We start from the raw sequence: 27,550 nt of genomic DNA, 5'->3' as shown, positions 1-27,550 counted from the left end.
GAAAGCTTTAATGATTAACTGTCAACATGCAAGGGAGTTAGGCACAGTGTATAGCTCTGGTGCTCAAACTCTAGCCAATGTGATAAGGTCATTCCCCATAGAGATGAATTTTAAAATTACACAGTGTGCAAAGTTCAGACAAACTTCCTTCTGCAGTTTACAGTGACATTGCTGCATAGTCAACTGATCAGCTGGTTGGTACTCTTTATCAGAACCTCAACACTGAACAGAAATGAATTACTTGTTAATTTCACTTTTGATAGGAATAACTTCAATTAGGTCACAAGTAATTCCCTTCACACACTAGCATAAACAATATAATCCTAAATACTTATAGTACTTTTAAAAAAATGTAGTATATATAAATGTTGTTTGTACACAAGTCTTACATTTCTATGCATTGCCAGTGTAGGTTGACCTGTTTGGAGGTCCTGTGATCAGAGTCCCACTCTGATCAGAAAGTAATCCATCACACTGTCAGTAGTGATGGGCACAGGACACATCAGAACTATGTGAGGAAATTACCATCCACTGGATCTGATTCAAAAGAAAAGCTAGGCTGCACTACAATCACCTGATTTTGCAGAGGAAAAAGGAAATAGAAATGAGAGGCTTTTCTACTGTGAATCTGCTACAAGTGAAGAAACAGTGACTGAGAGGAAGAATCGGGTATACTGAGAGAGATGAGCTTCATTAGCTAAAAAAGCTAAACTCATTTGAACATTTAGGAGAACTTGATAACTATAAGAAATATATGTGAAATTAAAAAGCAACAGTGGGAAATAAACAAGGAGAAATATTACCTCAGTTAGTGTGTATACTTAACTTTGCTAAATAATATTGTGTGTAATGGTGACAGCAATGTTCTTAAATAACATATACTTCTTAGTAAAGAATCTTTAACAGTAGGTGGATAGCCTGTGATTCTATGTTTAGGGCTATATTAAGGGTAAATTCACGACTTTTTAATCACATGGCCCTATTAATCACTGACTTATCTGGAAAATAATTTGTGGGGAGAGGGAATGGGGTTTTATTTTAATTGACTTTGCATGTTTGCAGATAGAGGCGGTTTTCTGCCTCAGTAATTACTGCTGGCGGCTCCCCCTCTTAGCCAGGTCTGTATGCTGCAGGGGCGGCCGGCCGGCGGGTATTAATGACGCGAGCAGCGCAGCGTGGCAGCGGGGAGTTGCTCGCAAGGAACTAGCGGAGCAGTCGTGCGTGCATGCACCGCTGGGACTGCACTGCTCCACAAGTGCTGTACACAGGTAGCTGCACCCCCCACAAAAACACACCCTCCTCATGCTTCTCTCTCCCTTCTTTGAGCACAGGCAAAGATGCTTTGTCACGGAAGCAACAATCCTTTAGACACACACAGCAATACACACAACTGTGAGCACACTTTCACACACTTGGGAATATCTCACTTCACTCTAAATGCAGAGATAGAAACATAAGAGAATTTCATACATTTCAACAGCTAACAGGAACAAACATGTGGCAATCCAGGGGTGCTGAGCAGTGAAGGTTTGTGAGACAGGTGTTCTGTCAGGAGCTGGGGACCTGTGATGCACAGGGAATGCAGAAGAAATAACAGAGCCTCTGCACATTTACAGGGTGCCATTACAAATAATAAGACTAGCAATACCACTAGCAGCTACTTAAAAGAAATGGAGTTGATGGCAATCCTTAAACCTAAACAGGAATGATCGGACAGCTTCCAAAGAAATGCCACTTGTAAATTACCAGAAGTGTCTCAATAAAAAAACTGAATGGTGTAGTTGATGTGCTTACAGATCCCTGATCAGCACAATTCAGCTGCAATACGAGTCAAGTGAAAGCATGTCTCGCAAATATGAAACAGGGTGCCGGCCTCCCATTGTGAGGCAGGAATGCTTATTCCTACCCTCTAATTCAATTAACACACTGCCAGGGACTTCATTACTGTGGGTTCTGACTGTTAATGAGTCTGCAATATGCACCCCTCCCCTCCACACATATACGTCAGACTGAACAAATGAAGACATGAATAAAGAGCTCATACAGCTGCGGGGTGTACATGCATATGTGTGTACAAGTGTGTAGCACTGTGGGAGGTGATGGTTGACTTACGGACTGTTGTGGTCCCAGACAACACACTGAGGCTCCGATGTGCCCTGAAGAAGAGAGAAACAGGGAGAAGGAAGGAGAAACTCAGGGCTGCCAGAGGAAAACTTGGTGTTGTAAGGTAAAAGAAAATGTAACAGACCTGAAAGTGCTTAAAAAGGTCTTTGTGTGTGTGTGTGTGTGTGTTTGTGTGTGTATGTGTGTGTGTGTGTGTATGAATGAATATGTATATTGAACAACAAGTTCTTGGGCTTCAACCTCCAATCAGCACCTAGATTTACTGTTGATGCCCATCTCTGTCTAGACTGCAGATGATTCATTACCAAAACTCATTCATGATTCATTGATTCACAGGAGCTGAACTTGATTCCCTCACTTCCAGGCCAGTGTGATGCAATAATCAGGGTTCAGTGGTGCATGGTACGGTGAATCACCTATTATTGGTTCATCAGTGAATTGACTGGTATAATTGACTAATCTGTCTCAGGTCCAGTTCTGCCCATTATCTTTCTCTTTGGGGGAGAGCTGTCTGTGCAGAACTTACTGACCCTATTAGGATCTTATGGACTACACAATGATCACCTCCAACCTTCTAGAAACCCACGCTGGGTTTCATGGTTCAAAACCCAGGACCTTGACCACAAATGCATAACAACAAAAAATTATTATTATTATTATTATTATTATTATTATTATTATTGATTATAGTATTAGTTGTAGTCCAAACAAATCTAACACCCCCTGGTGGCCCAGCTTGGTATGACCTGGCTTTTTCCATCTCAAACATCACATTGGTGATATGAAAACAGCAGGAACTCTCTGCTTTGTTGGCTGAGCAGTACAGTCATGGCTGCAGGCACACCCAAAGATGCACACGCATGTCTCTACATGTGTGTCCTGCCAGCACACGGCATGGCGCACAGAGCTCATGTGGCAGGCGAGCAGCAACGTCGCAGAAGCCAAGCTCGGCCAGCCACCGTGCGGCATCACAGCACCCATCAGCACACCCGGAGGAGTGGCATATGGAGTTTCTATCCAGATTTGCCTATCAGGAGGACAGGTGCTGGCTGCTTGCAGGCTGAGGTGGACAGGATGGGTGGCTTTGGCAGCATAGTGCTGAAAACACCAAAATCATTTTCATTTAGATCAGCTGTCAATAACCAGTGCACTGGGGCTATAGCCAAGGCCCAGAGCACTAGCTGTTCTGAGCTGTCAGGGATGGATGAGTGTGGGCTCTGCTGCCTCTGCCTCCCACAGCCTCTCAGGGTCATGCCCGAGCAAGTGGCCTGCCTCAGAGCAGCTGTCCACGTGGGGAGCCCACGACTGGGATCCCATGTCCCAGATCCCTCCCACCCAGCCTGCATCTGTGGCCCATGGCAGCAGAGCAGTGTGGGGTATGGACCCCAACAGCTACCCCCTCTGCCCAGCAGCAGCTGGCTCACGACCACCACTGAGGAGGGCATGACCTAGCACTTCCTCAAGAGGGATTAGGAAACAGTAAGCATGTGCACACACACACACACACACATACACATACACATGCACACTAAGTCCCCAAACTCTTGCAGGAGGTAGCAGGTGAAAGTTGCCATAGCAACTTGGAGGGGTGCTGGGGGCTCAACATGACAGAGCTCTCTGCTGATTTACTACCCACACTCAGCACTGTAGCACAGAAGCCTCTGCATAACTTCCCATGATGCATTGTTAACCAATCTAGAGGTCATATATGATGTATACTGAGAATAATGGTAGGCGATTTTGGTAATATCATCTGCAGTGGTCACATACATGTTAATGCTGGACTGCCATTTCTGCAAACATAATTATACATCCAGGTTATATTTTCATGTTAATATATAATGTGCTGGACAAATGAGCACACAGCGTATAGGTCATATTTAATGTTAGTCATTGTAAACTTAATTATTACAAGGCCATACATTTATCACAAAGACAGTACATCAATAGAATGTCACAAAGCTGTTGCATAAATATATAAGTAGTCAATAGTCATAGCAAACAGTCAGAGTATGAACCCAATAACTATAACTAGACATACATATGGTTTAATTTTAAACCTGAAGAGTCATGTTGTATTTGGTTTACTTACATTCAGCAGAGGTACCAGTTCCACCACCACCACCGGCTCAGTGGGTTTGGGTAGAGGACGTACTGTTACACTCAAAATCTTTGAGTTGATCACCAGTGGATCTCTGGCAGGAGAAAGCAAAACCCATGTGGCTGTTAGGTGGTGTTGCATTTGCCTGTGTGCCCGTGTGCAACTGTATGTGTGTGTGTGTGGGTGTGTAGGTGTGTGAAAAGAGAAAAGGAGAGACATGGACAGTCAGAATAAAAGAGAGAGATGTAGATAGATGGAAAGAGAGAAAGAGAAACAGTGAGTGAGTGAGTGAGTGAGCGAGTGTGGCTTAAAGACAGACAGAGAAGCTAGGTCACAGTGAAGAGCAGAGTGGGCAGGCTTGCTTTCCCCTGCAGCAGAGAAAGAGTATGCTCTCTGGAGAAAATTAATTACACACAAACAAAACGCCAACCAAAACTAAACAAACAGCTGTGATCCCATACATATTTAACAGCCATGACCGCAGCCGAGAACCGTCAAGAGCCAATGGCCTGGATACAGGGGCTCTCACATAAACCATATAAGCATATAGAGAAGAGACTGAATGGGGGAGTACATACCAGGGAGAGAGAGAGAGAGAGAGAGAGAGAGAGAGAGAGAGGGGAGGGAGAGAGAGAGAGAGAGGGGAGAGAGAGAGAGAGGGGAGGGAGAGAGAGAGAGAGGGGAGAGAGAGAGGGGAGGGAGAAAGAGGTCGGTATAAGAACAACCAGTCAGCACTTGAGTAGGCAGAAGGCTGGGAGTCAAACTGCGAGCAGCATGCAAGTGGCAGTGAGGATGCTCTTGCATGCTAACGTTTATGATGGGAGTGAAGGGCTCTGGCAGGGCTGGTGCGCTCACGGCTGGAGGCCTGCAGAGTTAGAGCAGCCCTTAGCTCCCGCCAAGCACATCATCTTAATGAAGCTCCTCCCCTGGGCTGCCGTACAGCAGCCGCACCACAGCGCTGTTTCATTCGAGTGGCACTGCTGTACCTCACAGACAGTCCCCCTTGCAGTGCAGTCACTGTCAGCCTGCTCTTCCTCTGCATCCCCCAGACAAGGCACCGCATTTAGGAATTTAATTATCCAAAGCTGGCCTTTTCTTTACACTTCGAAAACAAATTATTCTATTCATTTCTATAATGTGCAATGCTTGGGGGTTGGTGGGTGGGTGGGTGGGGGGGGGGGGGGGTAAGTCATATCAGAGGGACGGAAGCAGAAGGGACTGAACAATATAGATTGTCTCTTCAGGGATTATAGGATTAAGCAATGTACTGTAAGATGAATGTTTTAAGCAACATCCCCAGAGAGGCTGGTGCAGAATCATCAGCATGGAGAGTCCCAGTAGCTCAAATGGGCACCAGTAGGTCTCTGTACACAGGTCTGGCAGGCAAAGGGACAGACCAGAAGACCATGGTGGGAGTTTTCTGGATACCTGAATTAGCATATGCCTGTCTCTCAGTTTAAAATAATCTCTTCTAATGAAAACAGTGCATGATGAAGGTTTATGAGTTATATGAAACCTACTCCATATAACTGGAATTGCAGGATGCCTCTTGCTTAAGCTTAAAGGGTTGAATTGTAAGAACCCTTAAACCTATATCTTAGATAGCTTGCAAGCTTTTGTGTAGTCCAGTTAAACCAGACGTGATGGTGGCTCTGGCTATTTTTTTGTATGCTTCATCAACAGGGACACTTACTTTGGTGGTGGCAGGATGTAGCTGAGGGTGCGGAACAGGATGGCTCCAATGACGAAGTACGGCGCCTCATCGGATTCTGGAAGCAAAATACAAGCAACACAGCTGGTGTTAAAGGAAGGTAACTCTACCTGAGATGACCAAAAGCCTTATTATTACTGCAGGACTCGGGGCATTATGCCAAACTCTCACTGAAACAGAGATTCTGCAAGTAGCACACAAAGCCTAACGTGCACGCTCACCCACCCACAGGCACACACGCATCACCGGTAATGCTGTGAATAATCGTCATAGCAGCAGCTTCAGCAGGTTAAATAAACAAACAAATAAATAAATAAAACTCCTGACATTCAAGTTCTATCATCCAAGTCAGACAGGCACACAGAGAACAATAGATAAAGCACAATAGACCAGGATTTAGGGAGTTGCTGGACAGGAGAACTTTTTGAGTCAGACTGAGCAAAGAGTGACCTTTAGGAGTAAGGTGAGAGAGCGAGAGAGAGATGTGGTGGGGGGGGGAAAGTGATGTACTCTCTGGATTTCCATCTGTGCACAAAACCTTTGTCATTCCCTTTTGGACTCTCTTCCACACTTGTGTAGCTATTACTTACACATTTTAATTTTTTTTAGTCTCCCACCCTTTCTTCCTCTTGCTCCACATTATCCCAGCTTTCTTGCATAAAACTATTTCTTCTTTGCCCCACACATTCCCTGTGCCCATCACAGTCCTGCTTCTGTCCCCACCCTCCCATCTGCCCCTACTTCTATCCCATCCCCCTATCTACACCTTCTTCTGTCCCCACTCCTCATTTACCCCTGCTTCTGTTACCTCCCTCCATCTACCCTTGATTCTGTCCCCACCCCACATCTATTACGTTTCTGTCCATCCCCAATCTACCCCTGCTTCTGTCTTCTACTTCTATCTACCCCTTCTTTTGTCCCCTCTCCCCATCTACCCTGTTTCTGTCCATACCCAATCTACCGTTGCTTTTGTCCTCTCGCTCCATCTACCCCTACTTTTCTCCCTACCCCCATCCCAACTACTCCTTTTTCTGTCGCCACCCCCCAACTACCCCTGCTTCTGCCCCCCTCCAATTTACCCTTGCTTCTTCACTTTCCAATCACTTCTTCTCACAGTGCTGGGCACTGTGGATATAACTAGAGCCAATATCTAATTAGGCCTTAGAATTTTCTTTGTGTCATGTCCACTTTTTTGAAAGTTCAAAAATGAGCACCAAAACAAACTCCACTGGAAAAGGTGGGCCAATGACTAATTCACTGTAATTTTTTTGTGAAAAAGCACCAACTTTAGTGGTTGTTGCCCATGGAACATTTAGTCATTTTCATGTATAGTTTAATAATCATTGTGGCTGAATCAGACATGTGGGGAAAAAATGTGCTGGCAGAAAATAATAAAAAAAGTGAAAAGAGTTTGTAAATAAAGAGCAGTGTTTTCTTGATGCAGGTGAACTATTAAAAAGCAGTTTAATCAGTGAGTTGTGGATCAATATCAAAGAACAACACCCATCATGCTAAGTGTGTTATTTGCTCCACTGCTCCATTCTTTTACCTGTAGGAGGCCAGTGAAAGGAAGATGCATTTCCCTCAACTAACCAAAGAGGCTAACACACAGGTGGGCCTTAAACAGACCAGAAGCCTTCCCACAGAGAAGCAAGGTCCCAGTCAGTCAAATATCAGTCAATTCCAGCACTGCTCTGCCTGCTCATTAAAGTGGCCACTCTAAAGGGTAACAATAAGGGCCCTGACCTGCTACATATCTGACAGCTGCTGTATGGAGCAGCTCCACTACTTCCATTTGAACAAAGCTAGCACCAGATAAGCAGGAGATCTGCTTTCCTACTAAATATCCATAGAATCAGACAAAGTGCTGGACAATGGAACATCTTATCGCACATGGAAGGGGGTGGAACAGAGCATGGGTCTACACAGGAAATCATTGCTCTTGGCATTTCTTATCATCTTCTCAGGCAGTTGGGACTAATAGTTGAATCTGTGGTAGGAGGGGCTGTCTGCATCAGAGCCTGATCGGCTGGAGTGGCAGTCATTCCTGTGTGGTATTCTCTCCATGTCATTGGAAGGCCTAACCATTTCTTCAGCCTTGGATTTGCTCTGTTCATTGCCTGCTCTTGAGCAAGGCCTTTTCTTTCACTCAGGCAGTATCTATACTTCCTCTCCTTTAATTTCCTTCTCCAGCACCTTGAGGACTGAGCCTCCACCAATGATCATAGCCTTCAGCTCTCCATCACCACCAGCCTCCCCCTACACACTCACCCCATCCGTCTCGCTCACCCTCGTTCTGTGAAACGCGATCGATTTTCCACCCTCAGACCTCGGGGTGATTGAAGTGCTCAAGGGTTGAAGGCAGGAGAGAAAGAGAGATAGTGAAAGATATGCTGACAGAGAGTGAAAGGGGGGTGGGAGAGAGAGGGACAGTCCATCTGGACAAAACCAAAGTTGTAATCTTCCTGAAAAAAGCCAGGTCTCAGAAAAACAGGCACCTTTTCACTCTGGAAAACCTGCCCTAGAACATTCATTACATTATGATTACCTACGGCTAAAAATCAGCGCCTCAGGAATGAATGCACAAAATGCACTAAAAAAAAAAAAAAAAAAAAAAAAAAAATTTAAATACACTAAAAGAAAAAGCACAAAGAGCTTTCTGTGCAATCATGAAACATCTACAAAATAGCCCAATTAAAATTCGGTGCTACATTTTTTGATAATGTTAGTGCACCTAATGTGCTGTATGGAGTCCACTCAGAAAAGACGACTACGCTAGATGGGACAACCATCCCCAAAGTCTCAGGATGCAGAATTCTGCAGAAATATACTACAAGCTCTAAGAAAACACAAGCTAATGCATGCAAGGCGCAATTAGGCCAATTAGTCTTTATGCATTCATAAAAGATCTTTCAGCTCCATTGTGAAAATTTCCCACAGGTTCACCAGAATTTCACAGTAAAACTGAAGAGTGCACCCAATTTTTTAAATTCTCCCCCAATTTTAAAAATGACAAATTGTGCTTTGAGAAGGAAACGAAGCAAATCACTGCAAAATATGTGGCAACTGCCAGAGACACAGTGTTACTCACTGTATACTAGTACACCAACCACACCTCTCATTGTATATCTATATCCTGTTAATATATTTGCTTTTTTTTTTTTTACTGATTTTGTTTGCTCTAGTTTGTTAAAATTTACTGTTACATTTTTTAGATGGAGAGATGAGAGAAAGGAGGAAGAAAGGATAGACCAAGTGATGGGAACAGAGTAATGTTCCCAAGGAAGATTATACCTTTGGAACTGATGCCCTAGTCCAATCCAAACAGCTGGCACAAGTTAGTCTGAAACATGGCCCGGCAGCAACTAAAACTAGTTGAGTCTGAGCTGGTGCTTGAAAATGTGACTATACTGCAGCTGTTTCTGTGGAGTGCATCTGTTAGAAATGAAACCCTCCAGTAAACAAAAAGCCACATATGCCACTTACCATCAGAGGACAGAGTGAAGACCTCTTTTGGGATGAAGAGCTTGTCATCTGCTAAGCGTGCCCAGTCTTTCATCCCTCTCCTCCCCTTCATGGGGAAGTTAATGTCACTGGAGACGGCTGAGACCGGCTCTCGCTGGATAGTTATTACTGACGGAAGCAGAGAGAGAAATAAGGAGACAGACAGACAGAGAGAGAGAGAATGAAAATGAGAGTTAGAGAAAGAAAAGGAAGATTAAGAGGCATAATAAAGTGAAAAAGGCAACTAAACATAAGATCAAAAATCCAGTCAGGTCAAGTCAAGATGGCTTTATTGGCTTGACTACAAAGTACAATATTACCAAAGCACTGAAAATGTTTAAATTTTAACACCTAACAAGTCATTAAGATAGTAACAAGAAATTCTAACTAGTTAATATGTATTTAGCAATATTTAGCAATGACCTCATGTTTAGCAATGACATCATATCACATGAACATCTTTCAAAGACATAATTCATGTCTGTCTGTCTGAACTCTGTCTGTCCATCATATTTCTGATTTATCTACTTACTGAGGTTAGTGGTAACAACTAGAAAGCTCTGGAATGGCTTCTGAGCCTCCCCAATGAGATGGATGAAGTCTTCTAGCACACGCATTAGTAGGACTGCACCTGGAGAGACCTGCAAAGAGAAAAGCTACATGGTAAACCAGCACCGCACCCTCCCTGCAACTGCAGGCCTCTGGCGAAGGTAAACACCTGCTGCTGCTCCCTCCCAATCAGGCCTGAAGAGAGCCAGCGGCTGCTGCTGGTCCCCGACACAAACCACGGCATGATATTAAAACCATCAATTCTCCTAAACAGCACCACGCCTTTAATACAGGCACAAGCTTCTCAGCGGAGCACACGTGCGCTGGTGAGTCAGAAGCGCGACTAGTGGGAAGCAGCAGGGAGACTTTCAACAGGACGCATCCTTCACTGCTTCTGCGCTTGATCTCCACATTACCGCCTGCATAAATCCTTGCGTGGGCTTTAATCTGCATGCAAACCTTTGTTGTGAGGGACAGTGCACCACATCTACATTTCACAGTGATGTTCAGGAGCCAAAGAGCCCATTGCTCAGTCTAGCTGGAATTTCCTCTGTTTCCCCAAACATGTGAAGTTGAAGGGACTTATGGATGGCAGAGCAGTGTCTTGCTGCCCTGCTACAGAGCACTCACAGGGGAACTTGCATGAGAGAAGGTCCCCATGGCCCTGGAGGAAATAAACACATGTGGACCCTTTTTCCAGCCCAATCTTTTTTTCTTTTTTTTAAAATTATTTATCCATTTTACCATGCTGCAGATTATGATTTATATGGGTCCAAATAATAAATGGAGTACTGCAGATTGGCTGCATGATTCCACAGTAATGAATAACTGAAACGCTCCCTGATATTTTCAAATGGACTTGTTGTATTCTCATGTAGGGAATAGGTCTCACTGCCTTGCTTAACTTTAGGCTCTTTGACATGTCTATGCCAGGGGCTTTAAGGCTTCTTGTTTGCTCAGTTTCAGCTCCATGTTTTAATAACACATAACTAGCATAAATAACAAATTGCAAGCACAATAACATGTTTATCCTTCTCTGGGCTATGTTTGTTGATGCCTAAATTATTAGGTAAAGTAGGATGTGGATGTCCTGGCTTTTCTCATTTTTTCTGATTGTTTGTATTTATGTCCATATATAGGGACTGATCTGTGGCATGTCAGCCTTATATTTAGTTGCCTCAGTACAACACACTGTTGCACTACTAGTCGAGTTAGTAGGAGTCAAGATGGTGTGGAACTGCAAGAATCCTGAAGGACACTGATGCTGACTCAACCACTTTGTTTACACACACAACGTATGCACACAAAGGTGCCAAGGTACAGATACACAAACACATGCACATATACAAAACACTGTTAATACAGAGCCTGTGCACATTTTCCTGGGAACAGGTGTTATTTTATGGGAATGTGATACAGATAAAAATATTATGTAATTACATTCAGTGAACCATAACAGACCAAACACATGGCTCATGCTGAGAAAAAGTATTAGCACATCACAGGTATCACTTATCTCTCCTTCCTCTCACTAGCTCTTACACATGTACATCTACACAGAAACACATTGAATGGAGCCAACTCTCCATCTCCGTATCTCTCTATCTCTGTATGTCTCTCTCTGGGCCATGAATGTGAGGTAATGTGAGGGGTGAGAAGGTCAATCGGTTTTGAGTAGACTCTGATTATTTACTGATGTGAGAGTGCAGAGTGTGATCTAGAGCAAGCTTGCTTCCAACCCTCACTAGACAGAACAAATTACACACACACACACCCTTACACACCCATATGCACATACATTTGGGAGTCCTGAGCCTGCCATAAATAGCATGAAATCCCACATGCTCACATCTTTAAACATGCTACCATTTGAAAAGGAACATAATGCTACTAATCTAATGCATGAGCTTATGTGAATTCCAACACAATTATGTCATTATATATGCAATCTCCCATCGAAGAACGTAGAAATGTACATAAGCTCACACAATGGTTATTGAGTGAAATGATGAAAATGGAATGCCTCTCATGTCACACTAGATCACCCTGGCCCTCAGCAGGTCTGCAGCCCTGCAGAGCCTGACTATAATGCTCAAAAGCTTGAAAATGCTCAAACCATTATCTTGATCATTTGTGCTTGATTCTGGCTGAATGTAAACTCTGCAGGATGGCAAACCTCCAGGCATGAAACATATGAGAAATCAGATCAAATGGTACAGAGCAATTACTGTCATCTCCAGCAACGGTAGTTGGCATAGTACAGAAACACTCTTCTGATGTACACTTTTAATATAATTGATATATGATGAGCTGACGATGAGGTGGCTTAGGAAAAGTGTTTGTGGTCATTTTGGGCTCCTAAAAGTAGGAGGGCCCCTATGTGTTTCCACTATAGTGGAAAGTTCACCCTCACATGGAGCAAATAGGTTCTCTCTCACAGTTGGTTTGTCCCTTCATTTCATGTAGGGTGGAAAACTTGGACCATTGTTCCTAAAAGTATTTCTTTTTTGCAGCAGTAGTGGGTCTTGATAACAAAGGCTTGGTTTCAGATTTCAGGTTTGTGTTACAACACAAGCAGAGTTTGAGTTTTAAAATATCAGAGCATGTGCCACTTATATACAAATGAATGGATGACTCTCTCTCTGTTTCTCTCTCTCTCTCTCTCTCTCTCTCTCTCTCTCTTTCTCTCTCATACACACACACACACACACACACACACACACACACCCACACACACACACACACACACACACACCCATGGGCCCATGCAAATTTAGATACAGCCTCATACAAATTTAGATGCAAATTTAGAATAATAGCATCCATGCAGTCCATTACATAGTCTGTGGCATAAGATATCCATTTATAGCTCCTACTAAAGTGGAATTTAGTGAGTATTTGTAGAACAGGAGCCCTCACTGGCCCTCAGAGAGAAAACCCTTTAAGATGTTATAATATTTTAGTGGAGGTGTCTCATATCACCTACATCTTGAAGCATTAATCAAACCCAGCAGCACCCAAACATTGTAAACTGGCACCCAAACATTTTCCATTAAAATCATGCATGCTTTTTTCTTCATTGGCATGGTAACAATATCCTTCTTTCAATACATCATAAATTGTCTGAGAATAAAATTTATTTCATTTCTGAGAGAGAATGAAGGAGAGAGGTTTTCAAACAATTACATGAATGATGAATGATTCATTACAAGCCAAGCCGCATGCTGCTCTTTGAGAGAGACGCCTTATTGTGGCCACGCTTGCTCCCTGATATTTGATTAATAAAACAGAATCTGAATCTGAGATGTACATCCTGGAGAAACAGACAGGAACCCAAACATAAGCTAAGCCTAATGCAGCTGGCTAGCTTAATGTGGCAGGACCCACGTATTCTATGTCACAGCTCTTGGCCTCTTTGTATTATATGTTGGCCTAATTAGAGCTTGTTAACCATCTCTATGACAATGTCCATGAATTGAGGAATAGATGAGGGGGAATATGTGTGTGGTGAGGGGTAAAGAATTAGCCATTACCTGATGAGCGTCTTCCCATTTCTCAAGGTTGTCCATATCCAACATTAAGCTGACTATCTGGAAGAATTTCTGTGGGTGAGGAAATTGGGGAAAAGGGAGGATAAAGATTGTGTATATAAGTGTGTGTGTATAAGTGTATATGTAGGCATATATGAGTGTGAGTGTGTGTGTGTGTGTCTATGTGTGTGTGTGTCCTGCACATCAACCTGCACGTCGTCGGGAGCTGGGATGTAGGTTGCTCGCTTGAAGGTGTCCGTCACATTTCGGAGAATCTCCACGGAGAATAAGAGGTCACCGCTGTAATAGTTGCGACGGGACATTAACTCCAGGAGACTCCTCACGATCTGAGACATGCCCTCCCCTGCCAGGGTCCTCTGACCCTTCGCAAGATGCTCTCGTAACTGGGAGATGAGAAGAGGAACAAAGAGAAGAGAGAAGAGAAGGAGATAGGTGAAGCTGAAAATTTAGTAAAATATAAACAGATGAATAAGCTAATAATGAGAACTACATTTAAAGTCAGGTCAACAAAAAAAGTAGTGAAATACCGAATTAAACTGTCAACCTCAGTCATTGGAACAAAGTGAGTGATGTTTGGTAGACCTATTATGTCCACTTTAATTAGAACTGCCACCATGCTACAATAAATTCAAACTGTGAACCCAGCAGAATGAGGACTCTTTCCCAGTGAGCACTTGTTTTCAGGCTAAAGGGAGTTGAGGAGCTGCTGAATGACTAATAACAGTATTGTGGGTCCAAGAGGCAGCAAACAATAGCAATCAGAATCAACTAAACAGTGTCTGATCATAATGAGAGGTTATTGAACAGGTTAACAGTGCAATCAACCCCATCACATCATGCCTGACCCTTTGGCCACCTTCATTAAAAACACCATGCAACTTTATTACACAAAAGGTCAAAGCTGAAGTAGTTCAGCCAGAAATCAGGAAGAGGACACACAGATGGAAACCTTCCAGGAGCAATGCAGAATAAGTCAAATGGTGAATCAATCAAAGCATAATATTGTGTATGTGAAGTTGGAGGTAAGAAGGGAGTGAGACATTGAATGAAAGTTGAGAGATTCTTCATTCTCCATAAAAACTCGACTCGAGTGAACTTGAAAGCAAAAAGCTGACAGTGCAGCAGTAATAGCTCAACACGTTAGAATAAATGCAGGAACTCAGGGGACTTAAGAGCAGGTACAGGTGACGGCTCCAGGTGCACGATGACACGTAATGCACAACTCCAGTGGCAGGAAACTGTGGGCATAAATAGTGTGGAGAAGAGTGCAAACAAGGAATAGGTGTGTGTAAATAATAAGTTGGTGATTGGGACTCTGGCAGGTGTGGGGGGTGTGTGTGTGTGAGTGGGCGTGTCCCTCCTGTGGGTTGCCTGTGTCAGTACATAGATTAAAACACATTAGGGAACAATATATTAAATGTCCCTCATCTTCACCATACATTTGGCATACAGCCTGAAATAAGAGCAAAATGTGCCACATACAGATAAATGTAAATATCTATATTCAAAATTTGCCACTTACAGATAAATGTAAATATCTATATTCAAGTGAGATGCATCGGGCGAAGCTCGGAGGACCCCAGTAAGCAACTCCATTAGCGTCCAGCAAACAACGACGACTAGCAGATCCTACACAGGACAAGAGAGAAGACACAGAAGTTATTTCAACATTGTTACATAAGATGGGAAAATGAAATGGCTAGAGTCTATACATGTAGACTAATAAAGAGGGCCGAGCTCCAGTTGTTGCCGTGAATCCAGACTTGGCTTCTCTGCCTCTGGGTAATAGTGGACTGTGGTATTATGGTTAATGGATAAGATCAGAGAGCAAAGCTCTTCAGGACCCTGCTGCACCACTGTTTACCCACACTTGCATCATGTTTCATCTCTGCAATGGGCCAAGAGCACAGTCTTAGCCATACACCAAGCACAGACACCAAGAGCAGGCATCCTGGATAGCACACACACACACACACGTACACACACACACACACACACACACACACACACACACACACACACACACGGAAACATTAACAAAACCCCATGAGTGGAAGCTATGTTAACTCCCCCACTTGGAATTTTTTTTTGGGGGGTGGGGGTATGGGGGCAGATTACAATCCTGATTTGACCTCATTCACTACACTCATACTTCAAAGGCATCATTTATTAGCCTTCTCTGTTTTTATTACATATAAATCAATGGAAGCCTCCAGGCTGGTTCCACCATGATGTCTGAGATATATTGCACATAGCATTTATTAAATGTGGGAAAAAAAAAGGTGTGAGGCAGTGCCTTAGGCAATAGTGCCTGAGGATAAACCTTGACACACCTGCGACCAAGTAATGGCTAAATGACAGGCTAGGGGTTATACATACACACACACACACACACACACAGACACACACACACACACACACACACACACACACACACACACACACACACACACAAACACACACACACACACACTATGGACAAACATATTGGGACACAAAACTCTTAATCGTTGAATTCGTAAAGTTACGGAGTCTATTACCAAGTTACTGGGTTCTGAGGTGCATATTGTAAAAATTGTCAACGGTCTGCTTACTCAATAACTGCAGAGCTCCAAACCTTCTCTGCCATTAACATCATCACAAAACGGAGCACCAGGACCTTCATGGGTTTATGTGGCCGAGCAGCTGCATGCAAGAATTACATCACCAAACACAATGCAAAGCATTGGATGGAGTGGTGTAAAGCATGCTTCCACTGGACTCTGGAGTAGTGGAAATGTAGTCTATCTTCTCTATCTGGCAGTCTGATGGATGAGTCTGGGTTTGGTGAATGCCAGGAGAATGTTATCTGTCTGACTGCACTGTACCAACTGTAAATTTTGGAGTAGGAGGGATATTGCTATGGGGTTGTTTCTCAGGGGTTGGCCTCAGCACCTTTGTTCCAATAAAGGTAAGTCTTAATGCTTCAGCATACCAAGACATTTTAGACATTTACATGTTTCCAACAGTGGCAACAGTTTAGCAAATGCCCTTTTTTGTTCCAGCATGACTGTGTCCCAGTGCACAAAACAAGGTCCTTAAAGGCATGGTTGGGTGTGTTTGGTGTGGAAGAACTTAGCTGGTCTGCACAGAGTCCTGACCTCAACCCCAGCAAACCATCAAACCTCACAAATGCTCAATATTAATGCCTATGGATTTAGAATGGGATGTCACCAAAGCTCCTGTAGGTATATATATAGTCAGCTAGTACCCTTTCACTCACGGATAGCTCTTCAGTGGGCTCCAGAATAATGTTCATTAAAAGTACAGAAATCAACTTGTTTTGACTGGAGTCTTGCGATAGTAACCTATGGTAAGTTTTAAGAAATGACTAATTGCATCTCTGATGCAGTTTTATGATCTGTTTTACCGACCATAAAATCTTGTAATAAACCAGTCTCTCATGATGTGGAACTTGCACTCTAGATTCTAGCACAACATAGCTGGTTTCAGTATTGTTTTTAAATAGTTTTTATCTTTGTTAATTTCTAAACTGTTTTTCAGATGATGATCAGATGATGGTCACAGTGATAACACAGATTATTACAATAAGTCTTCCTAAATCTTAATTTATATTTATTCATACACTGACTGTCTATTTAGTTTTATTCTTTATCCCTTGGGCATCGCACCCCCGCCCCCTTCAGGAACATAAACTTTATTTATCTATTTATTTATATATATATATATATTTATTTATTTATTTATTATCATCATTAAGTCTACCATGCATTCATTACAGGGCAAATACAACACGTGATGAATTATCAGTAGTGGTGGAGCTGTGTTCTCAGTTCTCTGTGTTCTGAGTTGCTATGATGTAAGCACTAGGTTCAGAAAGTACTAATATGATGCCAAACCAAAAGGCTCTACTACATTGCAATGTACTTACTATTTAGCTTTGCTAAAATAATCACAATGTTAATTTCTACAAAATGAGTGTAATGTAACAAAGAGAAGTATGATTATGATTTATGCAAAGAGAAAATTAGTGCTGTGGTAGGAGTCAGTAGAGAGGTGCTTAGAGTTTGTGTGCATGTGTGTGTGTGTGTGTGTGTGTGTGTGTGTGTGTGTGTGTGTGTGTGTGTGTGTGTGTGTGTGTGTGTGTGTGTGTGTGCGCATAGTGGCAAAGCTCCAGGTGGGTCACTCACCAGTGGCGTTTGATGGACACTTGTTGTAGACAGTCTCTCCAGCTGAAGTTCTTTTCCATGTCAGAGAAACCTGGTACTCATCCTTGCAGATCTCATGAGATGCTACACAGAACACCAGGATGTGAGAGCAGGAGTGTGTGTGCATGTGTGCATATCTGTGTATGTATGTGTGTATTTGTACATCTATCCATGCATTAAAACGTGCACAGAAATCCATGCAAAACTTTTGCTTTGGTGCATGTAAAACATATATGATTTATTTCTGTAATGTAAACTGCCTTTAGACATCACATAAAAATGCATTTCTGAAAGCAGAGAATGTTCATGTGAACCTCTATGTAAATATATTCTTCCAGGCAAAGTTAGTGAATAGATCTTTGTATTGAAGATGTTGGCACAGTACTATCAAAGCCTGCAATGGCTATAAGCTTCAAGACCACATCTGACATTTATTTATATCCTGCCAAAGCTACAGTCAAAGGCACACTTATTACAGTCTGTGGTTTGCTATACTGCATGGGACTCCGAAAAAGAGCAGAGTTTTGAAGCATTCCCTTGCACCAAGGAGGACATGCCTTTGCTGAAAGAGAGAGAAAGCGGAAAGGAGGAGGAGGGAAAAAGGGGAGAACTACTGTCAAACAGACAGGGGGAGAGATAGAGTGAGAGATAGAGTGAGAGATAGAGGCCTACAGGTACACAGATAGACAGGCAGAAATAAAAGCGGGTGGCCCAGAGATATAGAAAGCAAATGAGAGAGGCAGGCAGAGAAAAACAGAGGAAAAGCAAATGCCTGGGGTAGACAGAGACGGCGGAAAAAGACAGACGCCCAGAGACAGCGGAAAGCCCAGAGAGAGACAGAGGAACGGTGCGGGAGGCTGGAGAGGATGATGAAACAAACTGCTCGCGGAAAAATGGAGAAGAGAGGAGGGCCACCATCCACTAGCAGAGTATGCCTGAGCAACACACACGCTGAGCTTTCGTTTCAGATCCATCTCCATGACGAAAGCCGAGCAGGGGCGTGCGTACACACACACATGGGTGCGCGCACACACACACACACACACACACACACACACACACACACACACACACACACACACCTGGGCATTTCTTGTCATTGCAGGCACGAATTTCCTCCCCGGAGCCATCACAGGGGTAGCCCTGGATGCCTGTGCCCTCGCACATGCGGAAGCGGCGCTGCCAGCCAGAGTCACACGTCTTGGAACACAGGCTCCAGGGGTTCCATGCGCCCCAGTTTCCTCCAGCTGCCAGGATTGAATGGGGGAGTGAGTGGGTTCACGAATAGAGCAGCAAGTGAAAAGAGAAGGTGAGAAGTACAGTAGTAGCACTGCATGGTGACCTCTAAACTGTATTAGCTAAAATCTAGCTACCAAGCTCAGATATATGTCATTGATTTTAAAATGACAGCAGGTTACTATAAGAATTTGTATGTATAAAAACAATGTGAAATTGGGCATATTATGGTGAAAACAAACTGTAATTTATCAGTCTGAGTTTAGGAATACACCACTGAGTTTGTGTGTGTATGTGTGTGTGTGTTTGGGACATACCACCACAGGATGGGGTGGTGCACTCCCGTGTTTCTGCATGTGGACCCTTGCACTCAGACCAGCCATGCACAGACACACTACAGCGGCGCTGTCTCTGCTGGGTCCCTGTACCACACGATACAGAGCAGTGGGTCCAAGTAGCCCAGTCCAACCACTGGCCCTCAACTACAGTGAGAGAGCGACAGCAAGAGAGAGAGAGAGAGAGAGAGAGAGAGAGAGAGAGAGAGAGAGAGAGAGGGAAGGGGAGACAGAGAGAGGGGGTGAGGGAAGGGTAGAGATAAGAATAGAACAAAATGGGGCAGAAACAGATAGAGGGATTTATGACAGAAGAAAAAGGAGAGATAGAGGAGAAAGAAACAGAAAGGACACAGTTACAAAGCCAGAAGGACAAGCAAGTAGACATTGATGCAGACACAAGCACAGAAGCAGGCTATGTCTGCAGACAGTGGAATGCTGCCATTCAGTCATATGCTCTTCTATATGAACCCACTTTACCCTGACTGATAATTACACCAACATTAATGCCGGTACCAAAGTCTCATTAATTTAGGGAAACTGAGGCCAATTTATTGTAGATGACATACCTCTGGAATAAGTTCACAGGGCACTACATCTCCTCAACATCACCCTGATAATTATCCTTCATCCTAACAATACCACATTTGCTGGTAAACTGCTATCCTTATATGTGCCTAACATACTCAGCAGGTCAACCTGAAAGAAGGCTTGCTTTGACACGTGGCCCAGATGTAGAATGTACAGTTATGCTGGACCTCAGCATTTAGCCTTTTCTGGACTCTTAGAATGCTGGACAGTATATAGTGTAAAAGAGCAGCTGATGTATGCCCTGGATCAGACCAGTGCAGAAGTAGTAAGAGCCAGGCTTGAGTGAGCTGTGCTCCCAGGTTTGATCTTACGCCAGTTAGGGATTGTAATCAGTACAGAGTAGTGCAACATAAAAGTCCATTTAAACAGGTAAAAAGTATTTAAAATTATTAGCTGACGGATATATATCTGTGAGCAATTACCTAAACAAGAAAATTTTGATAACACCTGTATAGAAATTAATGAGAGCCTTCCTTTGACTATGATATCAGTGAGATACTATTAGTAGTCTCATGGGTTGGGATTTGGCAAGATATATATATATATATATATATATATATATATATATATATATATATATATATATATATATATATATATATATATATATATATGTATATATATATATATATATATATATATATATATATATATATATATATATATATATATATATATATATATATATATATATATATATATATATACATTTCCATACAACCAAACAAGGTTATTTGCATAGCAAACCATGGCAATACAATTAATGGGTGATTTTAGTTAGAAAAATACCCAGCTTATGTCTGAGTAGAAGAGAATGATTTCAGTGAAAATTCCTACTTCACAGGCTTATTGATTCTAATCTAATTATGTAATATATCACCTACTATGGCAAACTATGCATTGCCTGAAATTAAATGAGTCAGTCTGTTAATCTCTGCAGTATCTCCAAATTGATTTCATCCAACTTACCTATGGTGCATTAGGACAAACCATAGTTCCCTGATACATTATTTATGACCAGGACCTCATGCTACAATTGATATTGCAAGGGGTCCATCAGTTATATTATATATATATATATATATATATATATATATATATATATATATATATATATATATATATATATACAGAGAGAGAGAGAGAGAGAGAGAGAGAGAGAGAGAGAGAGAGAGAGAGAGAGAGAGAGCTTGTTTGGGTCCATTTCCTGCTTATAATAAACCAAGCAGACTGGGCTTCCGGCTCTAGTTAAATGCTATGCTTGTCTGGTACTCATGCATATTCAGCAGGTAATGCCAAGCTTCTGCATGGAATCTGCATCACACCTGGACTCACTGAAGTGGCACCTGTATTTACTGAAGCAAATCCCTTCTGTCAACTAAACTGAAACTACATCTGCCCGATCATTTTATATTAAACTAAAGCCTTGAGCTTAAAGTTTAAACAATAACAGACACTATAATATAATGATGTTTACATTAACTCTCCCAGCTGAAACTGAGTCATGTCCTTCTCATACTTCATAAATAATACATACAGTATTATGTTTTTTGTTACATACAAATGTTACTGAGAAAATATGGAGATTTATTCATTCTTGTTGTATTTAGGCTGATCTTGGTATGATTAATGACATGTTAAAATGAAATTCTCTCTTAATTTAAGTGCATTTTATGGAAGAAGACACAAAGACACAAAATAATGATGCTACCACTAATTTGACTAACCACCTCCTAAAATTTTTTTTCAATTTTTTTAAGCATTATTTGATCCATATTTAGTAAACATCAAGCATTTCAACAATATAATATGTTAGATTAATCTAATGTGGACTGGCCATGCATTTTATGACAGGCTGACCTATGCAGTGAGTAAGCACAGGGTGAAAGCTTACTGGATTTGCAGCAGTAACCTAAGTTTCAAGTTTATGAGCAGTGCCAACGAGCAAAAGTGTGATAAATAGCAACAATCTTCTCAGTTCCATCAACTCAGTCAGAATAGAGGAATGCCGCCTGTCCGTCTGTGCCACCATCCCTGCTTCTGAATGGTTGACTCATCATCACTCTCAGAAATGACCACCAATGAAAAAGGACATGCACATATCTTGGTTGCCATGGGAGACAGTTGCTGGAGTAAAGGGGGCCTGCCTCGCCTCTTCAGCCAAAGCTAAGTACACACAGCTGAGAACCTAATGCCATGAGAGTGGGAGAGAGAGAAAGAGACAAATGGAAAGATAGGGAGTATAAGAGGGAGAAAGATATAGAGAGAGACAGACAAAAAGAGTGGAGCATCTACTGGGTGCAATAAGCTACCATACATTTTGTGGGAGAGCCATCAGTCAGACTTTGGTATTCTGTCATAGTTTGATGCACAACTGATATAGATAAGCTTTTAAAATAATAACTTTTATAATAACACTTTCTCTTGCTCATTGTTCATGATTGTTAAGAACTTTGTTATTGACTTATTCTTTCATTTACATATATGCTATTTGTTTTGGCAATAGTCTATTAATTGCACCAAAATTAATTCCTATTGTAGAAACTAATTAAACTAAAAAGAGAACAAAAGAGAGAGAAAGAGCAGGAGAAAATAAGAGATAGGGAGAGCCAGGGAAGAGGAAATACTTTTTCCTTACTCTCTTACCTGTTCTTTCACATTAGATCTTGTTCATAAAATGTTCCCCAAAATAAAATTGTACATATGACAGTTTATTCATTAACATTAGTTAAGAATTTACATGCCCATCTTCATGAATCACACTCTATCATAAAGACAACAAAGAGAGAGAGAGAGAGAAAGAGAGAGAGAGAGAGAGAGAAAGAGGGAGAGAAAGACAGAAAGATTTCTGTATGCTATAAAAGACCAGTATCTGTTTCTTTATATCACAAGAGCTGTGCTTGTGTTTTCAAAGCCTCCTTTTCTTTGAACCTCAACCACCATGGTTGCCATGTTAAAAAAAATGAGCAAGAAAGGACACCATATTCAAACACACACATTTCACTAAGGTAATCTTTTTGTAAAATGTAGTAAAACCTTTGTAAAACCTTCAGTAGAAATTTGGTAAAATATTGATCTCAAAACAATATATAAAGTTTTTATTATTGATGGTTAACTATTTCTTTAAAAAATAAAGCGCACAAAGAAGTGCCCACATTGAATTCACACTGTGTATTTGCTAGGCTAACTCCTACTGCTTACTGGTTGTTAAATGCAAGCAGGGCAGACAAAGAAAACTCTAGGGATGCCATATTGCCCCAAAAATCTGTCCTGAAGTCCTTATGCTGAGTGCCTTAGATCATGCTTTTGTCTCAAATTTTAAATGGCACTACAAAACTTAGCAACATGACTTTTCAGAGAATTTCTCTATTCTTCCATGAGAGGTTTTTGCTGAGAACAAAGTGCAAGATTTTAATTCTTGACCGTAACTGGCTTTTTAACTATTTGTAAAGTGATTCTCTCCCAAAGCAATTGTGCAAGAAACCTGTAAGACTATATGCTACAGCTATAACGTGGCGCGATAGGGAGGCGGCTGCAAAAGCCGAGAAGAGTGAGATTGATTAAGGGCAAATCCATAATCAGAGTCAATAGTACGGTCCATGTTCAGACAACCAGCACGAACAGATCCAGAAGATGTTGTGAATAAATAGGAAGTTAAGTATGAAAAACAACAAAATAACAAACAGGATGCAAATAAGAAACAGAGAACATGACAGAGGCTAAACATGAAGGGAGGCCTAGCACAATGAACACAGGCTGAGTAAACAACCAGTGACAAGACTGAGGGGAAATAAAGGGAATACATATACGAGTTAACAAGGAACTAGAAACCGGTGAGAACAGGTGGGGAAACCAAACAAGGGTGTGGAACAGAAAAAAAAAACAATAGAAAAAAGCACATGGAAAGAAAACCATGAATTAAAGGAAAAAAAAAACATGACAGGTTTGCGAAGGTGACTGAGATGCCAGGGAGTGGGCAACTGTGACAACATCGCAGCATAGTAGGCAGGTATGCCCATATTGCCACAACCAAATAGAGATTCAAATCTACATTTGGGTATAGGCATAGATATTGGGGTCCAAAATATATCAGAAATGCTTCCCATGTCAAAAAAAAGGTAACAAGGATGCATAACAAGCAGCTTTGGGTTCATGGCTCTCTGAAGCTGAAAAAACAGTGACACTGGTGTAATTCAACATGTCTAGAAAGGGATTCTCATGGCCCACTATGCTTCACTGAGTAGCCGGAGTGTCTATTAGTGTGACCTGACCCTGCCTTGCATTAATTGCCATGAGTGAATTGCATGTCACAATTGGCCTTGCAGCATGACAGTGGATAAGATTTGAATATGAGAAAGGTGAGATGGTGTTGATCTGTGGAAACTCTGGAGGCTGAAGTAAGGGATCTGCTCACTGACAGCTTGTAATCACTGTCAATCAAATGGTACTCGGGCAGATTGCCTGGTCTGTTCATTTGTGCCTCCTCAAATCAAAGATAGTCATAGTGATTGGCCATCACCCCTAAACCTTTAGCTGGCACTGTAATGGAGGCACTCGATGAGGGGGACAATTTAAATTGAAACCAAATTGAAATGTAACAGGCAAATGATTTATTGCTCATCTCAGTGAGGTAATAACTAATCTGGAGATTCACATCCTGCTCTCTAAGGTGACAGGAGTGCTACCTATACCAGGGAGTCAACAGAAACAAGCAGGTGCACACGCATCTGTGTATTTGTTTAAACACAGCTAGCCAAGCTCACTTCCCCCTTTCCTTGCTGGGTGGAAGTTGGGTGGGACATTTCGAATCTGTGACTGGCAAAATGATTAAAATAAACATAAAAAAAGATGCATTACTGCAAAGAGAGACAGCTTACTGAGTGAGACATTGAGATAGAAAGAATATATATATATATATATATATATATATATATATATATATATATATATATATATATATATATATATATATACATAAAGAGCGAGAGAGAGAGTGAACAGAGAATATTTGTATAGAAATGGCAACAGATAGAAAAATCTGAGCGTTGTAACTTGTACATTATAAATGATCTTTTGCTGTCTCCTGATGCTGGTCACCTAAATAGTCTGCTCCTGTTTGACCTAAGCATGGTTTTCGATACCGTTAATCAATCCATTGGACAAATTATCCATGACCATGGTCTTAGCTTTCATTGTTAGGCAGATGGTATTCAATTTTATTTGAGTGCCATTTCCACTGTCATTCCCAGTAACATTTCTACTAATAACTTCCTGGTACATGTGTTGACAACATTTATATCTGATTTTAAACATTGATAAGATTACGCCACAAATCCAAAGTTTCCAGGTTGTCCAGTTTTGCTATTACAATTGAAGGTGAGACTGTTAAATGCACCCAAGTTATTAGAAATCTTGACATCCTTCTGGATTCTACACTTGAATCCCATATCCCAACCCTCACTAAATCTGTTCTTTCATGTCTGCAATATTCCCTGTCCTCACATTTTGTGTATATTAATGATGCAAAATCTCCAGCCCATGCTTTCATCAATTCCCATATTGATGGTTATAATTCAGTCTTTATAGGTCTTCCAGCTAAATATCTGAACAGAATTCACTACATTCAAATCTCTGCTGCTAGAGAGATACAAAGAGACACATACAAAGATCTGCTCACATTAGTCCTGTTGTTCATCAGTTACACTGGTTACCTGTCTCATCCCATATTAAATATAAAATCCTCACATTTAAAGCTCAGCATGGCCTTGCTCCTGTTTCATCTTTATAACCTTTCTTGCAGTAATCTGCTTGCTGTTCCTCATACTAGAATTTTTAACAGAGGAAAGTCACTGGACAGAAAAAGGAGAATGATCACTGATAAGTCACAAGACATATCAGCAAGCAGCATACCTTACTATCAAAGAAATAGGGTGGTCTGCCAGAGCAAAACAGCTGACAACAAATCTAACAGAGGGCTAATGACAGAACACAAAGGCTGTGAGAATGAACTGGGCGAGAAGCAGAGAAAGAAGAGAGAGATTAGAGTAATGGTGAAATGAAGAATGGTACTAACAAGGGCACCCAGCTATATTGCAGAGTTTGGTCTGCAGCTCTGGCCCACTGCAGGCCTTGCCTCCATGCTGAGGGGCCACACAGCTCCTGCTCTGTGTCCGCAAGCCACGCCCACATGTGATTGAACCCATAGCCCATGCACTGCAAACACCAACAGGTTGATGAGACGAGATGGCAAGAGATGGGGGAAAGACTTCCACAGGAGGTAGAGAGCCAGCAGGAGCCCACAGGGGCATTGGCCAACAGAGACTGTCCACCCAGTCAGAGGAAAAGAGTGCCCGCGTCACTCCCCATACTGGGAGATATCCCTCTTCAGAAACCTTACCTCCTTGTTAAAAATGCTGAGCGAAGTTTGAATGTAGTGCATTACAGTCACATCTTAATAGTGGGAATGAATGGATTATGAAACAGTATCTACAACTGGGATGAGAATTCCTTGCTGGAATTCAACATAGGAACCAATGATACATGTTAATGAAATTCACCAAATGACTGATGTTATTATTTGTGTTTGTTTCTATTGTTTGTAGGTGCTTAAATTATAGCAGTCAGGTGAACAACAATATATGCATTTTATACTTGTATCCAAGGCATGGGGTAGATGTGCCATAATCTTACTTCAAGGTTATCAGAGTTGACATACAGAGACACAGATAGAAGTAAAATGCAGTGTGATGACAGTGAGCAAATTGGGAGCTGCTGGATGTTGGAGTGTGGTGGCACTTGCCAGACCACTGCAGTGCAAAAACAGTAAAAGCAGCCCCAGCCAGGCAAGCAAGCAAACGAAAAGAACTAACTGGCCAAAAAGGCACAGAGCAGTCTGCTCATCTCTGCAGCTTGGGTAGGGCCAAGCTTAGTGGGAGCAGTACAATGCAATTACTACATTACCAATGCAACTCAAAAATAGTCAAAACTCGCATAACTGGATCTGGGAAGAAATGGATCTGGGAAAACAAAACATGCAGAGATAAGGAAGAAATTTAGAGGAAGAAAAGGGGATGTAGAAAAAGGGAGAAATTGAGCCAGAGAGGGGAAGAAATAGAGGGAGAGAGATGGCAAGGGCACACTCAAAGAGATACAGGCAAAAGAAGGGAAATCTTGAAGGTTGGAAAGATTTGAAGAGAGGCTGATGATTGTGAGAGATGGAGATTTAGACAAAGAATAAGGATCATGGGAGAGGGAGGTGAAGAGATAGGCATAGTTTTTAAGGGAAAGAGGGTTTAGAAAGAGAGAGGGAAAGATAGCTGCCCTCTACTGTGTTGAGCAGGGATGTAGTGTGAATTATGTATGCTGATGAATAATTGATCTCACTCTGTAGTGCAAAGCTCAAAGGAGCCATGGCTCAACTGCACACAGAGCAGAGAAGAGCTCACATGAAGTGGATGAGCAAGGGAGAAAAGCAGAGGGAGAGAAATTGAGAGAAGGAGAGAGAGGGTGATGGATTGTTGGATGAATAGGTAGATGGATAGATAGGTGGAGAGATGGATGGATACTTGTTGCCTAGGCAGCTCAAAGTCAAATGCAGCCAGCCAAAAAACTTTGTCAGCTTAAAGATGTTAACCTTATAAAAG

At 41.9% G+C, this 27,550-nt stretch overlaps 1 protein-coding gene across 22 annotated transcripts in view; it reads right to left on the bottom strand.

The window, feature by feature from the left end:
* Nucleotides 1-27,550, bottom strand: part of adgrb2 (adhesion G protein-coupled receptor B2) — a 188,123-nt gene that overhangs the window by 66,398 nt on the left and 94,175 nt on the right. For all 22 annotated transcript variants that reach the window (XR_014118762.1, XR_014118764.1, XM_035529193.2 and 19 more), the window contains exons 5-15: nt 19,302-19,466; nt 18,831-18,995; nt 17,731-17,832; nt 15,063-15,169; nt 13,729-13,923; nt 13,523-13,591; nt 9,973-10,081; nt 9,423-9,569; nt 5,919-5,994; nt 4,217-4,319; nt 2,113-2,156 (exon numbers count right to left, since the gene is read on the bottom strand). Coding sequence is in view for 20 of the 22 variants with exons in the window: in XM_035529193.2 (XP_035385086.1) it covers nt 2,113-2,156; nt 4,217-4,319; nt 5,919-5,994; nt 9,423-9,569; nt 9,973-10,081; nt 13,523-13,591; nt 13,729-13,923; nt 15,063-15,169; nt 17,731-17,832; nt 18,831-18,995; nt 19,302-19,466 (1,282 nt within the window). In the remaining 2 variants the exon portion in view is untranslated. The remainder of the gene's footprint in view (nt 1-2,112; nt 2,157-4,216; nt 4,320-5,918; nt 5,995-9,422; nt 9,570-9,972; nt 10,082-13,522; nt 13,592-13,728; nt 13,924-15,062; nt 15,170-17,730; nt 17,833-18,830; nt 18,996-19,301; nt 19,467-27,550) is intronic.

Source organism: Electrophorus electricus, chromosome 2 (assembly GCF_041902795.1).
Source record: "Electrophorus electricus isolate QZ-2024a chromosome 2, ASM4190279v1, whole genome shotgun sequence".
NCBI classification, from domain to species: Eukaryota; Metazoa; Chordata; class Actinopteri; order Gymnotiformes; family Gymnotidae; genus Electrophorus; species Electrophorus electricus.
Note: the sequence above shows the minus strand (reverse complement) of the source record. Positions and strands in the feature narration are given on the sequence as shown.